The sequence below is a fragment of the Macrosteles quadrilineatus genome, unplaced genomic scaffold, assembly GCF_028750875.1.
Source record: "Macrosteles quadrilineatus isolate MER2022 unplaced genomic scaffold, UCM_ALF_1.0 Scaffold_2__2_contigs__length_208266976, whole genome shotgun sequence".
NCBI lineage: Eukaryota > Metazoa > Arthropoda > Insecta > Hemiptera > Cicadellidae > Macrosteles > Macrosteles quadrilineatus.
This window is the reverse complement of record NW_026542595.1, coordinates 67,540,925-67,557,675: the sequence shown is the minus strand read 5'-3', so window position 1 is coordinate 67,557,675 and position 16,751 is coordinate 67,540,925. Positions and strand designations below refer to the sequence as shown.

The 16,751-nt window shown below is 33.5% G+C and overlaps 1 protein-coding gene across 1 annotated transcript in view; it reads right to left on the bottom strand.

Annotated features, from left to right (window-relative positions):
* Positions 1–16,751, bottom strand: part of LOC128987856 (soluble guanylate cyclase 88E-like) — a 283,796-nt gene that overhangs the window by 65,217 nt on the left and 201,828 nt on the right. The window contains exons 9-10 of the mRNA XM_054408910.1: positions 9,612–9,816; positions 8,145–8,291 (exon numbers count right to left, since the gene is read on the bottom strand). Of these exons, the coding sequence (XP_054264885.1) occupies positions 8,145–8,291; positions 9,612–9,816 (352 nt within the window). The remainder of the gene's footprint in view (positions 1–8,144; positions 8,292–9,611; positions 9,817–16,751) is intronic.

Sequence of the window (16,751 nt, the reverse complement as noted above, 5' to 3'; positions counted from 1 at the left end):
CTGAGTAGAAACGACCTAAAATAAAACTATAATATCCAATAAAATTCATAGTACACATAATTTAACTTTGGTGTCCTAACATCAAAACTAATCGTCACATTTATCCTTTTTATCAATTTCACTGCATTAATTAAATAAATAAGCGTAAACAAAAAAAGTAAAAACAATAATAGTTTGAAACAGCTGTTTGGTTCAAATAACATTCATTTGGTCACATGTAGCAGGAATATAAAAAGTAAACACGCTAGTAAAGCTAATGACGTAATTGTCAATGTTTATTATCCACACCGTTATCAGTTCTATCCTTGATAATTACCCACCCTCATTGAATAAATGTACATCGTAATTTCCCATATTAGTTAATTTAAACTACAATATATTCATAGTTGAAATAAAAGTGATATTTTCACGTTTGGGGGCGCTGATATAGGCACCCCCAAACGTAACCACAACTGAACACGATTTCATAAAAGGATGGTTTGTCTAATGCAGTATCCTAGTTGGGTTCAATGTTGACGTTGTGTTCAATCTATGTTATCCATCCGTTTATCTTTGTATAAAACCCGGCTGAAGTTGTGGTGGTGATTTAAAATCGTGATTCCTGATTATTCTTGATCTTCTTTTTATGACATCAATATTTCCGGGCCTAATCCAAACAAAGTTTAAGCAGACAAACATTAATTGTAAACAGAAAGCTACCATGAAGATTTAAAACATGTAAACATTGTTATTTTTCTAATCTTTCCTTGAAAAGTGGAGCAGTAAAATAATTTGCATTTATCCTTTTTCATTAAGACTCGTGTACAGAGCCTCGATTTGTACTGTGGTTTAATTAATTTTGGTTTCAACTATTTTAAACTGTGGTCTAATTATCTCTACTAATCTTACTTATTTCCTATAATCAATAACAAAATAAGAGTAAATAAAATAACATCATAGTTCCATAGTTTTTATTTAACCAGCTGTTAAAACAGATTATATTGCTCTAAAACAAATCGAAGATTACAAAGACTGCGTTAAAAAATAATTTGAACATCCTAGTATTTTACTATGTATATTTAATTAATCTGTCATCCTCTTACAGAAGAATTGATTTTTATAGAGATTAAATCTGTTTGCTAGGCCAATCGAAAATTTTTATAGGTACTCTATATAGTCCAGTAAAATTAGACATTTTGGTATGCAAAAGGTCGGGTAGTTCTGATTTTTGGATATGTTGTTAGTATTGGGACCATAACATAAAATCCAAGTTATCCACCTCGAGATACTGCCGCTCGCCGCGGGGCGCGCCACTTGTTATCGAAATATTTAAAATATGGCAATTCTTATTGTTTTTCACTTAATCTCTCGAACCGTTGATTTTACCGAAACTTTTATATTATTACATTAAAGAAGAATAAATTTGTGACAGTTTAAGCCCAACAGAAAGTATGTAGCGTAAATAATGGTCAAAATACAGACCATCAAAATAAATAAATTTTCCAAAGACGTATAAAAAATGTAGTTTTTTCAATATTTCCAGAATATAGTTGTTTGAAGCAAACACCGTATTGATTTAGAGAGTATGCCAGTTTATTTGCTATTAATAGAAAATAAATGAAAGTATGAATAAAAATACCCCCACCTCAGCAAACCTGCAGACTAAGCGAATTTCCATTTGCTTGATTTGATCTTCACAAACCTATTTAAATAACATTAGGTTTAACTGGTACCTAGGTTTGCTGCTACAGGGAGGGTAATATAGTATATAAAATAATAATAGTATGATAAGAAACAAATAAATTTACCCAATTTTATAAAAATGTGTCTATAAATAAGGAAAAAACAATAATTAAATCTTCGCTATTGGAATAACTTGAGGTTTTTTAATTTACAATTTTTTAATTTTCTCGATAACCTATAACTGTAAAAAAACATTTTAATGTACTAAATGATTTGTTTTTAAGCTCTACAAAATGGTTTAGAGATACATTGTAAAATTGTATGTTTTGAGGGTCTAAAATACGAAAACCCCGTTCTTAACAAAAAACCCTATAAAGCAACCGTTCCCATGGCCTGATAATACTTCGCGAACTCGTTTTAATAAATGTAGGTTTACATGCTGAAAAACTGACCTTCAAAATATACCTTCAACGGCAAAACTACTCTTCCCAAAGCTGTCAAATGTTTATACATAAACGTTTAACTAAGCTTTGGGTACAATACTTTCACATAAAAACAAAATAAAACAGTTTAACATAGTTAACAGTTTATTAAGGCTGAAAGATCAGGCGAATAAGATCTTCCAATTACAATCACTCTACAGATCTTCCATGCAGCGGGTAATCTTTCCACGCCAAGTGCGCCCATCTATACAGGACATGCTGAATATGAATTGAAATACAAGATTGATATTGAAGAACACACAAAATTCACAAAGATCGGAAATTTTACTACAAGACGTGCAGACAAGTTCTGGTGTGGAATTTGATCTGATTAGCCTATCGAACAGGCCCTCATAAAGACAATGAAGGATTGACTCGAGGACGAGGGATAACAGACAAAATGTTGTAACTTGATGGGCGCTTGGGATGAGCCGTCCTCATCAAATCTGTAGGAGTTGAGAAATATTATAAAACATGACGTCAGTTGAACATTAACAGTGAGCAACATGTTGACGTGCACCATTCTCGCATTGCTCGAGACAACGAAATTGATGAAAAGATTAAATAGTGGTTTCCTCAACACACACCATTCAATAAAAATGATATGCTGATTATTAGCGAATTTCCCTTATAGGGAATACGCTATTACATTGTAAGACCTAGACCCGGGACCGATTTATTTTTTCATTTTGGTATTCCTAGAGGCCAAAAATACTGTTGGTTCAAATTGTTATAACATATATAAATATATATATGTATATAGGCCTATACCGGGTGTCCGAAAAAGACTATAGTTTTAAACATACCTCACGATACTATTGTTTAAATGGATGAGTAATAATCATTTCGTGCTGTGTAGAGTATACTTTAAATTTTTAGTTTCGTACGTTGGCAATAAGTAGCGTACACCTATTTTACCTTGAACATAGTTTTGGTAATAAATTATAATACAAATAATAAAATATTAATGATAAAAATGAGTAAAAATAGCTTGCATGTCTGCAGAGCTAAAAATGGGTCGCATAATGAGGTGTGATAGTCTTAAAATAACTTTTATTTTATTATCTTTCATTTAATGTATCAGCATAGCCTTCTCTATGGTATCAGTCGTTGAACAGTAGTTTGTATCTAGTACAATAAATAAATAAATGTTCAAACTAGGTGAGTTTTTAGGAGACCCTGTATAAAAAAAAACTAAAGATTTTCATAAACTGTATCCAAAAAAGTTATTATCGTTCGTTAGCACGATGATTCCCAAAAATCATCCGATTTAGTGAAATTAGGTACAAACATTACTTTTATTAGTGAATCAAGAGATCACGTCATGTATAACGTACATTTATTAATTAAAACGAGTTCGCAAAGCATGATCGGCATGATAAGGCCATAGGAACGGTTGCCTTATAGGTATTTTGCCAGTAAGAATATTTTTTGTAATTTTTAACCCTCAAAACATACAATTTTACAATTGTATCATTAAAGAATTTCGTAGAGCTTAAAAACAAATCATTTATTGGTTATGGAGAAAATTAAAAAAATGTAAATTAAAAAACCTCAAGTTATTCCAATAGCGAAGATTTAATTATTGTTTTTTCCTTATTTATAGACACATTTTTATAAAATTGGGTAAATTTATTTGTTTCTTATCATACTATTATTATTTTATATACTATATTACCCTCCCTGTAGCAGCAAACCTAGGTACCAGTTAAACCTAATGTTATTTAAATAGGTTTGTGAAGATCAAATCAAGCAAATAGAAATTAGCTTAGTCTGCAGGTTTGCTGAGGTGGGGTTATTTTTATTCATACTTTCATTTATTTTCTATTAATAGCAAATAAACTGCTATACTCTCTAAATCAATACGGTGTTTGCTTCAAACAACTATATTGTGGAAATATGGAAAAAAACACAATTTCTATACGTCTTTGGAAAATTTATTTATTTTGATGGTCTGTATTTTGACCATTATTTACGCTACATACTTGCTGTTGGGCTTAAACTGTCACAAATTTATTCTTCTTTAATGTAATAATATAAAAGTTTCGGTAAAATCAACGGTTCGAGAGATTAAGTGAAAAACAATAAGAATTGCCATATTTTAAATATTTCGATAACAAGTGGCGCGCCCCGCGGCGAGCGGCAGTATCTCGAGGTGGATAACTTGGATTTTATGCTATGGTCCCAATACTAACAACATATCCAAAAATCAGAACTACCCGACCTTTTGCACAGCAACCCCATATTTTCTGACAGATTTACTGGACTAATATCATAAAAGTAATTTTCATAAACTTTTTCGTCCCTGGTAACTATCTTACAACTGAAGAATCAGCTGTTATTCCATTACAACTAACATTAAGCCGTTATAAAGAAATTTGGTTAACATCTAACGGATAGTGAACCGTTTAAATAAATCAAACTTCGCCCCCTAAATAATGACCTTGAATAATGAGGTTATAATGACCTTTTTAGAAACTATTAGTACCTTCGCCAAATCATAATGTTTCAATTGACAACTGTATATTGCTTTATTGCTCTATATTGCAATATTGCTGTATATTGCACTTATATTAATCAATATAGTGATCCTCACTTGTTTTTTGATTTTTTATCTTGTTAGCTAATTACCAAATTTGTTGTTCCCCATGTTGATTGTTAATTATTGTTGTTATTTATTGTATTTATTGTTATTTATTGTTTTTTATTGTTATTTATTGTTATTCATTGCTATTCATTGTTATTTTTTGTTATCTTATTGTTATATATATTGATATATTTTGATACATTCTTATTTATTAGGGTTCTTTAGTCAGGTCATCTTGATGTGATGTATGAATTGTTCTATGTAAGTTGAATGAAACTTCTTGCCATGATTGTATGTATGAAAATGGAGTTTTCCGTCTGTAAATAAATAAATAAATAAATAAATTGAACGTATCGATGATTAGCATTACAAATAGTATAAATAAGTCAACCCTAAGTATGTCTTTACATTTTTATCCAAATGCTGAATTTGTGACACAAAAGCTGAATGTTTACAGCTGTTATGTTAAGCAAATTATTTTATGCCAAAAGCTAGTTTAGAATCTTAGTGTCGGCTGCTAGACTTTTTGAAAATTAAAACTAATTTCTAAAAAACTGGGACCCTAAACTAAAATTATGGCTTCGACATTCCCTAGTTCTCAAAATTATCTTCCTTTCAACACAAAAATCATGAAAATCCGTCGAGTGGTTGATTCAGAATCGTGAAATAAAAAAACACAGTTTCGTTTTAATATTATAGAAGATCATAACCAATTCATAATCGCATTTTAAATAGATTCCTTAACTTATAAAGAATATGTTTATGATTAAGATTTGTATTGGTAGCTTTGTAGAAAATTTACTAGATTGAGTTGTATCATAGTATAAATCCTTCTGGACATAAAAGCACAACTTTTTAAACTCTTGATTATGTAACCGGTTGACTATTTCTATAAGTGATCATACAATCAAATGGAGATACTTCAGCAGCGTGTTAAAGTCGTGGCCTATTTAAGTATGTTTTATCTGTAGGGCATACATTAACCCATTATAAGTTCATGTTTAACGATTGGTGTGAGAAATAAGTGAGGGTCTTGATCACATAATTGGTTTGTGAGAAGGACTATATTATTCGTCATTTTGTGCCATTCTTTAGACTAGATCATTATTTTGTCTTCCTAGTGTTTTTAATGGTCGTGAATCAATTTAAGTTTCGTTTTAAATATACAAGACAGTGGTTTAAAAAATATTTTTACCACGCATAGGATTCAGGCTGGACGTTTTTTATTGTTGTATGCATAAGAATTTACATATATTACAAATACCTATATATATATATATTACAAATACCACATATTGCTTTACTTTAATCTCTTCTAGAATGACATACAATTTTATTAGAAAAGTTATTATAAGATTTCAAATCCATATCAATTTTTCCTCCGCTTATAAGGAAGCAATTTTTGCTCATAATTAATAATTAAAGAACAATCTTATATTAAGAAATAATTATTGATCGACTTTTAAAAATAAAATGTATGATATTATTAAAAATAGTTGAGAATGTTTCATGGTCCACTACAAATTTTGATTTCTAAACTGTAGAGAATTCATAGGAACTTTTACCCCCTGAAGACCGAACGAACGTACAAGTTTTCAAAACTTACGCCTAATATCGTAAACACTAGGCTATCCTTTTTAGCTCTCAGGAAGATGAGAACTACTTTGGGCCCGCAATTAGTATATGTATATGTAAACTAATTACATGTAATGTAATTTATGTAATGTAAACCCGCGATGTATGTAAACTAATTTAAAATACCCGTTTCGTTGCTTTTGTATAAGAACGAACAACTGACTTGACTGAAACCACACAATCGTTACAGTGATATTTTTTAAAACTCATTTGTTTCTTAGAGGAAATATTTTTAATAATTCCAGCTTTCTGTCAACTATCACGATATGTAAAGTTATAAACACCATGTAAATCCTCAACAATATCAAATGTTGAAAGATTCTTTGAACTGGATCCTCTTAAAATGAGTATTTAAACTAGTTTTTAGCTCAATATTGATAGAAAACTCCAAGCTAAGAGCTGGATTTTTAGATGAGATTGTTTCAGTGACCGAAATCAAATAAATCTGTTGTTAGTGACAAAACAGGAATTAGTTTTTTTTTAGATTCAGCGTACCATAAAACCTGTTTTCAAATAAATGGCCACAGTGAGACTAAAATTAATAAGTGAAAGCAAACAAATACATTTCAAGCAGCTTTTAAATTTACTAATGCCAAGATGCTTATGGTTACATTTACTTAAACATAAACTAGTAAAATAAAATGTGCCAATAGTGCAACAAATCTTAATAATAATATAAATCTTTTTGACATATTCTTTAAACTTCGTTTTATTCTTATAGACGTTAGATATCTACCATTAATTTTACATCTTAAAACGATATTTGTATAAAACACCTTGTTAAAAACATGATAATTTCATATCATATTTCCAATAACATTTTAAAGTTTATACAAATTTAGTTTTACAGAGAAAACATTCCAAGGATTGTGTTTCAATGCTAACCTTTACTAACAAAGAGCTTAAGACACGTGACTCATGCTGTGTGGGTATTTGCATTTATAAACCAACTGGGATTCAATAGTTGACTACAATCAAATGTATTACATGACATGTTCACATGTATTCCTATAGAACATTATTATGCAATCAAGTCTAATTGTACAGCTTTGTTGGGGCTGACATCATTACAAAAGATCATTTATTTGTATAATCAATATGCTACTCACATCACCAATGCATACAATGATACAATGAACAGTAAGGAGTTAGTAAAATATATTCCAAATTGTGTATGTTCTATTTTGTGATACTTAATATAATCCATACTAAATAATAATAAAACTGATGTTTATGTCTTTTCTTCACACATAAAACTGGTCTAACGCAAAGAGTTGTTGTAATATTGCAAATTTTATTACAAACTTATGAACTTATGAACTTTTGCTTATCTTGATAAAGTGAAGGGACAATATTCAAATATCATAGTACCAAACATTAAGATAGCGTTTATAATTTTTTAAGTAACATATTCTGTGACAGGCTCATTTGTGACCATCAGGCATTTGACTATGCTCCGTTTGACTGCAAAATTCAAGGTTGGAACTAGGTAAAGGTTAAGTTAAATTGATATTATCATCAGTAGGTTTGTGTAATTATTTTATATTGAATTTAAACATCTTTCTCCTATACATTCCAATCAAGCTGCAAAGCACGAGTGAAGCTGATACTGGTATTGGTACATTATGTTCCTGTTTGGTGTATGCAATCTAATACCTAACTTTAACAAATTTCCCAGGACAAATAAAAGTTCAAGTTTTAAGCGTTTTAATTTAGTTGTTGCTTATGTGATAACTGACTGAACAGATTGTTTATAGCTTTAACACATAATACCGTACCTTGTACACTCTGTTCCGCTCAGTAAGCGTGTCAAAGATGGAGTACATAGCATTCAGCATGGACACCACCTCCATTGGCGTTATGCGAGAGCATATCTCTGTAAACGTCACAACGTCGCTGAACAGAATAGACACGCTGTCGAACATCTGAAATAAACCAAAACATGGAAACAGATTAATGTGAAGGGCCAAAAGGAATATTTTCTGGCTCGAGCTTCCATTTCAAGATCTCGAACTGTTTGATTTAAACATTTTACGGTTTTTAAGAACGAGATAAAAAATACTGTAAAATATTCAAAACGTTTTTGCAATTAATTTTGTAAATATATAATATGGTTCATGTACTGTAATAAATACTGTAAGTTCGAAGGGATTTTTGGTACTTACGTATTATACGGAGGCCACTTATTTTACAGCGCGCTGCGGCGGTTAGGTTAGGTTCGGTTATCATAAGTTTTTATGACTCATCTCGTATAGTTCGATTCATAACGAAACTAGGAAAGTTCTAGAAACATATTTATGATAACCCAACTTAACCCAACCGCCGCAGCGCGCTGTAAAATAAGTTGCCTCCGTATAATTCGTACGTACCGGATTTTTTAAGAATATGCATGTCACTCTTTCACAGTGTTCTATAGTGGTTTGATAGTTATATTAAGGTAATTAGTTTAAGTTATGTTAGATTAGTTTCGTTAAGTTTTTTATGACAAAAAACAAGGTACCTTACATTAAAAAAAAACCTTTTTGAACGCATCATTGTCTCATTGTTGTTATTGTTAGCCACGCGGCTAATTGGTATACTGTATATCTGTAATATACTTTTTAATATAAACACCCGGTTCAAGCAGAGATCTTTACAAGACCCACATGCCATTTGCCTTTGGGCTACCAATAAATGATGCTATTTAAAAACAAATATTCGACGTTAAATACTTTAATACTTTCTTATGAAATGGCGACCATACAATGTAGGTATTTTAAGCCAAGTATGAATGGAGATGAGTGTAGTATCAAGACCAACATTTTGGACCGTTCCCTTAAAAACACAAAAAAAATCTAATGTTGTGGATATACACAAGCACAAATTGACGTATTTGTAAGTGAGTCACATTAAAAATGACTAACATTTATCGAACTTGAGAGACTTGAGAGCATGCCAAACGAGTTCAATTGGAGTGTGATCTATTAGGCCTATATTTGACAACGATTAAAATGTTGTTACAAGGTGACGAGAGAAACACAAATAATAAGGAGGTTCACCAACTCGAAAAGTGTATGTCACTCTTAGTATATAAAAGGGTTTGAACAACCTAGCAAGTGTGGATTTGTCTACCTGAAAAGTGTACGTAGGCATAGAGGTTTGACCAACTGGAAAGAAGGGTGGTTTAACTGACCTGTCAAGTGTCTACAGGAAAGAGTGTATAGGTTATCCTCAATCTGGGAAGTGATTAGAGGGTTTTCGCGTACCTGACAAGTATCTATGGGGTTCTCGCCCGTCCGCAGCCGATCCGCCACCTGCTTAGGAATCATCTGGTAAAGCAGCTCGTCTGTTCGTCGCATCTCATCATCCAGCTTTCTCATCGACTCCTCGAGTTTCTTTGACTTCTGCTGTTCCTGGTCTAAGGCCAACTTCAGCTCAACCGACTGCTGGGTACCCGCGAGCATCAGGTCTCTGCGAACATCAGCTGGTGAGATGCACTTCAGCAAGATAGTAAGAACTAAGAACATGTAGCACCGCCACTACATAGTGGCACATCTACAGTAGTGCACATTTTCTAGTGAGTAAAAAAACGAAAAGTTTGGTACTGAATTGGTTTTTAATGATCTAACCATTTAAACTAACTAACCATCAGAATCAACTGTAAGTTGTGTTTTTAAAATAAACAAAATGTACAAGTTATAGATACACTATATATATACAAAAAACACTGAGGAAAAAACGGGGTTTTTAATTATTTTAAATGATATCGAGTGATGTAGTAGTTGGATAAATAAACTTAACAAAAACATATATTTAAACACACAAGACAGTTTTACGTTCTTTTTAACCAATAAACCTATATAATAGAAAACATTTACAATTAACTGTGAAAGAATTTATTGGTGTTGCAATGTAGCATTACGATCAACCACGCCTACGTGTGAACTGTCTGTCGTTGATCACTTGCTATGGTTTTAATTGTAAATACTACATCAGAATATATCAAGGTACTCTGTTTGTATGTTCTATACTTTGTTTTAACAGTTTTTTACAGTTAATATAAAAATAGCTGTTTTAGAGACCCGGGTTAAAATCTCATTTAGCTTTTGCTTTTACCACATATATTAGAACAGAAACGGTAAGGGCGATAAAAGTAAACAAATGATGTCACTGGCCCGAAAGTAAACATTATTTTACATGACTAAAAGGAAGTGTCGTCCAAATTCTGCTAGTGACGTAACTTGTTTATGTTTAAATCCATGTAGTTTATGTTGTAATATTCGTGTGTTTTACCGACGTGATAATCCAGTGACCAGATCTGTCGGAACCCACCTTATCTTACTAATATTATAAATGTGAAAGTTTGTGTGTTTGTTTGTTTGTTTGTGTGTTTGAAGTTCAATCACGCATAAACCACTAGACGGATTGGGCTGATTTTTGGCATGATGATAGCTTACATTCCCGATTAACATATAGGCATATTCTTATCTAAAAAATCCTTTCAGGCTCCGCCCCGGTGGCTCTGTAATTCCACATGTTAACCTTATGAGTATCCATATTTAAAGGGAATTAAAGAATTTTTCCTACAGTTACCTAACAATGTACATGTACTCTCACTGATTTGAGGAAGCAAAGTGGCCAATTCGCTCATCAGTGAGACAATGTTAACATTGTCTCACTCTAATTACTTTGTCTCACTCCAGATTTGCAACGTGAAGGCACGAAATAGTGAGCGCGTAACATGCAGGCAACGTCGTATGCGCGCGAAATACGTTGGCAGCACTGGCTGTAAATCAGCTGGTCAGCTGTTGTACTGTTGTATTTGTCACTTAACGTTAAATGTTATATTAAAAGTTCACTTCTGTGTAATAATAGGTTATGTTTCTTCACCAATTTATTTGTTTTATTGTAACTGTAGGAAAAGTATAATGTGCAACTCGAGTTCAAAGTACAATTGCCTCACTCGAGAAACCATTCCTCACTCGCCTACGGCTCGTGAGTAAGGATTTCTCTCGAGTGAGTCAATTGCTCACTTTTCTCACTAGTTGCACAAATAACTATAGTCAGCTGTTTCAACTAAAAAAGTCGGTTCTATGATATGGAAAAGCATTACAAAGTTAAAAGATTTACCAACAGGGTGCAGCACTATATTTTTTTTTGCATTTATGAAAACAGCTAATTTGAACCAAGCAGCAACAAAAAACTGCGATTCGCAATGAGAACTGTCAAAGTAGGATTGTTTCCAGTTATGTTTATGTTTTTCATTTCATGAATAATTTGTGATATTTTGCGAATTTTTGTTAATTAATTTTTCTCTATAGGTGAAGTGGTAGAACATTATGGCTATGGTAGATGTGTAATACAGGGTGGCGCAGATGGATCGGGTGGTTTTAAAATACTAGTCAAACTGTCAATTTGAAAGGTATTGGATTGAAATAAAGAGCAAAACGTGTAGTTACAATGGAAGTTTACTGAACAAAAATTGTTAAGTTAGTTTTTAAAAATTACATCCATCAAATGCCTTCCTTCTCGAGCGACGCATTCTTGGAGTCGGTCCTTGAGGTCCCGCATTGCTCGCTCAAGCACATCACCAGGAATTGATGTGATTTTGTTGTGAATTGCAGCCTTCAACTCCTGAATGGTCCGGGGTTTGTTCATGTAGACCCTTGCTTCAGGAGTTGAAAGTTTGCAATTCACAACGAAATCACATTAATTCATGGTGATGTGCTTGAGCGAGCAATGCGGAACCTCAAGGGCCGACTCCAAGAATGCGTCGCTCGAGAAGGAAGGCATTTTTGATGGATGTAATTTTTAAAAACTAACTTAACTAATTTTTTGTCAATAAATTTCCATTGTAACTACACGTTTTGCACTTTATTTCAATCCAATACCTTTAAAATTGACAGTTTGACGAGTATTTTAAAACCACCCGATTCTTCTGCGCCACCCTGTACTATAGAATACTGTAAATTTAAAAAAGCAAATTTTATCAAACTGTGTCCTAACTTATTGCAAACGCAAAGTTTGATTATAACTGCAAAGAGCATTTTATACTTATATTCCAACCCCGTACGAAGGACGGGTACTCTGCTAGTATGTTATGTATTTAGAAATAAAAAACTATACGTCTCAAGAAAGAGGGCGAAAATCCTTTTCTTTCAATAAGTATTTCATACATTTCAGTTTAATTAGAAATCTAATGTCATCTGAGGAAGTTAAAATATGATTTACTCTATCACATTAAAGTAGAATATAAATGCATCTCTATCTAGAAAGCTCGTCGTCAGTAACATTTATACTGTACCTTCCAAAGCCGATTTAATAACAACAGAGAGTGTGCTCAACAGCAAGTAAAGCTAGGGATTGAGTTATCTTTGTTATTTCATACTTTAAAGAGAGAATCTGTTCATCATTGCAGTGCAGACTTACAAAAGTACTCTTTATTACACTTTCAAAATCGGAAAGAGTTTTTGAGCTGGTAGAAGTGCAATAACACTAAATCGTTCATGGTCGCGAAATGGTTTTTTACCATCATTAAATAGGTTGCTGGGAATTTTATTTTTTTACGAATTTGTTCGAGGGTTTTGATGCTGTGTGCCAAAATATAGTATTAAAAATTTCTTACAAAAAAAGATAAAAATTACGATTGTTAATACTCTTAAAATAATACTCTTAAAACACGTTCTTTCGCACAATAATTACACAAAATATAAAACAGCAATAAGTTGTATTTAATATGAAGCCTCTAAAGGCAAAGTGGACTAATCCACAAATTTTCAGTTTTGAGATTGGTATACCTTGCTGGTGAAGAAAAATCTGCTCTATCATCTGTATTTTTATCTAGAACAAAAAATGTTTGGTCCAAATTGCATTATCACACATCTTCTTCTAGGCAGAATGGACGAACCCACAAAATTAAGTGCAGATTTGGACTATCGCCCATTAGAACAATGTTAATCCAAATGGCATTTTGTTCTAACGTCAAAATAGACTAAACTGTGATATTTTTTTGCTCTATTCGCCTTTATACTCTATGTAGGTCTTAGTTCAATGAAAACATATGTTGTGTATTCCCTCCTTAATGTTTATTTACAGGTTAGAATGTTTTGACTATAGTTGGTTTTGATGTGTAGCTTGTTTTCAGTGAATTTGGTTATAAGATGAATAGGCCTAAGTGTGATAAAAAAGTGTTGTTAAACAGTGAAAGAAGTATAAGGGTGGAACTAGATAATTATTTAGGTTTAGATTTAAGTAGTGATGCAGATGACACAGATGAGGACCTGGACTTTTCTCCAGTTCAAATGGACCATGATTATAGCAAAGGTAATAGGTTAACAGACATCTTAAATAGAAAGACAGTAAAAAGACGTTTAAAACTGTATAATTCTGAATCTGATGATGACGATAATAATACTGTAGTTACAAAACCTAATGTTATGACTTGTGAAAAATCTTGTAAAGCTACAGAAACCAGTTAAGTACATGTTAACATAGGCCTACGGCATACTACCGCTAATGTTGTACCAAATGGTATTGAGGAAAATAATGTATTTCAAACTAACAAAGGCCTACCTAGCTAGGCCTATGTTTAGTAGCAAATGTAGTACATCAGCTAACACTCCACCTAGCGGTATTCAAATTAGGCCTAATATGGATTTATTTAATTCTTCCAAAGGCATAGAAAAAGAAAATAAGCCCAGTAACTTTCCGGTGAACATAGGCCAGCCCATGTCTACTAATGTTTTATAGACTGAGACTTAGCCTATTTTAGTTCAACGTGATTTAGGCTATCCCGCTGAAGTTAGGCCTACTGACCTTCGAGATGATGTTGGCCCACCACCCGAAGTGCCAGATGCAGTGAATTCAATGCAAAAACGTGCCAAGCGTGGTTTATCCAATCCACAAAATTGGAAGAGAAAAAAAAACAAAAAAGCTCGCCTAAGTGGTGAAGCATTTTACCAAGACAACGGTATACAGATGCCTTCAAAGGAGTGTAATTTAAGTAATTGCGCCTGTGCTATAAAGTGTCATGAAAAAAGATTTTTCAAGAATTGACAAATTTCATACGCCTTTCTATGGTTTTTGCAACTTTTTAGAATATTGTTATTGCCAATTGTATTAGTGTTTTAGACTTTTACGTTGTTTGACTTTTATTTTATTTACGTAACTCTACACCTTGGCCCCTTAAATTGAAATTTAATGTCAAGATTTTAAATATTTGAGCACGATTTATGAGGTTATTAGAGTTCCTTTACCTATTCAATAGGTAAGAGGGAATTGAAACTGTACAAATATTACAGTATTAGAGCTTACACCGAGGTACGAATCAAAAAGTACCACATTCAAACCCCCGCCCCAATTTGGATTCCCGTCTAATAGGTACTACACGTGCAGCGGTATAAAATTCTTTAAAGACCTGCTAGATTCATGTAAACCATCATGATTGATGCCTGGGGTTCTTATACCCAAAATATTTTAGGAATATGAAATTCCAAACTTTACCCCCTAACCTGACCCCCCCCCCCACCATCACAAACAATCCAAAAACTGCATTTTATTCTTAGGGCATTGTAACGTTACACAGATTTTAGTCATTGGTTTTAAACAAATGTCTGGTTCTGAAAAGTAACATATTCAAAATCACCTTTCACAAACAATCGGACACCCTCGACCGAAATGCCTGTCCCGATCGAATACCCCTCATATTTGTCTGAAGAGAAATGGAAATGCAATTATTGTCGGTAAAGCAGTATGCGTAAGTGTGTCATGCGTTATGCGTAAGTCAGTAATGCGGCATAATGTTTTGTCTATGACGTTTGCTCTCTGATTTGACTACCCCTGCTAAACATCCTTACTTTTATTGTGACACCGTAATTCTTCGATTTGTGATTTGGTTCTCGCACTGATTTCCGCTATCTCATTTGACAACTTTAGTGGAATTGTTACCATGCATTTTTTCAATCATTTAGTTATTATCGATTAATTTTGCGTTGCTGCTACCACCTTGAATGATGTACCACTATGTTTACAATAAACTAGACGCCCCAGGAACAAAGTTTACCAATCATTCTAGAAAATTTCAGGTTGTTAATCGATACCACTTTGTACTTGAGGGTGGCGAGAAGCGCCACAATATTGCTATGGGTATATCTCTTGATGTTGATGAATCGAGATAATCTACGGCATTGCTGATATCCTGTCAAGAGAAAATCTTTAGGCCTACATCGAGCATTACCGTTGAGTCAGTAACGAGCCTTCTGTCAACGCTCACTTGGCTTTCGAAGTAATAAGCACCTACTCAAGGACCTGTTCACGGTGAACTTCAAGTGCACGCCGTGTTAAGCTCTGTCGAGAACGATTTTGAAACCCGGAAATTAACCGTATGGAAATGTAGATCTGAAAGACTAACGTTTATGGATCTCTTTTAAGTCCTCTGATCTGATGGAACCATTCCAATATACGAGACCGTCCATGGAGGACCCATACCCCCACCACCGCTCCCGGGACATTAGAATTGGTATCGGAACGGAACACGGAACATCCGAACTGCACGTGGCAAACTGTTGTTGTTATCACTGTCGTCTTCTATCAAAACGTCAACGTCCTGTGTCCGTGTATCGTTGTTGGGATGTAAAAAATGTTTTTATGTCACTTATGTGATAAGCCACTAAAGACTCGTACCCTTCTAAACCGTCACTACAGAGAAGTGAACGAGTTTTAAGACTGTACGCTTACCCAAGATGAGAGTAGGCCTGCAGTGTTTGTAAAAATGTGTTTGGACATTTGAAAGACCTAGAAGTACATTTACAAGAGCAGCATAACATTAATCTCAAGAAAACAATTCTTGTTTTTCTAGTGCTTCAGATTTTTACTCTTGGAAACACAATACGGAGTAAAAAGAAAAAAACTGGCCAATAGGTTCGATACTCTGGTAAGATAAATAGTTATTAGCAGTGTAATAGATCCGGATAGATATAACTGTGATGACCTGTGTAGCTTTGTTACTGACTAATATCAGCTGTTTCATTAGTCAGGATCATTTATTTAAAGCCCAATGATCAGGAAATATATTAATTTATTTTTCACGGCGCGGTGGTGGGGGGTCTGGGTCCTCCATAGACGGTCTCGTTTCTAACACCCCCTCCCCTACCCGCAAGGAACTCTGGGTTGGGACGTCGGCCACCGTTACAATAGAGGGGCTAACTCAGTTTCCGTACTCTCGTTGTCATCTTCTTTCTGAGCTTAACTGATCCTGGCCAACGAGCCAGATGCGTATATAAATTATAAGTTTGGCCTACAATGGCCTTTGAAAATCCATGACATCTGCTGTTACGTGATATTGGGCACCACAGCCTAGCCAATGCAGTGTACACAAAATTTGTTCTACTAGTTGGAGGGCTTCATTT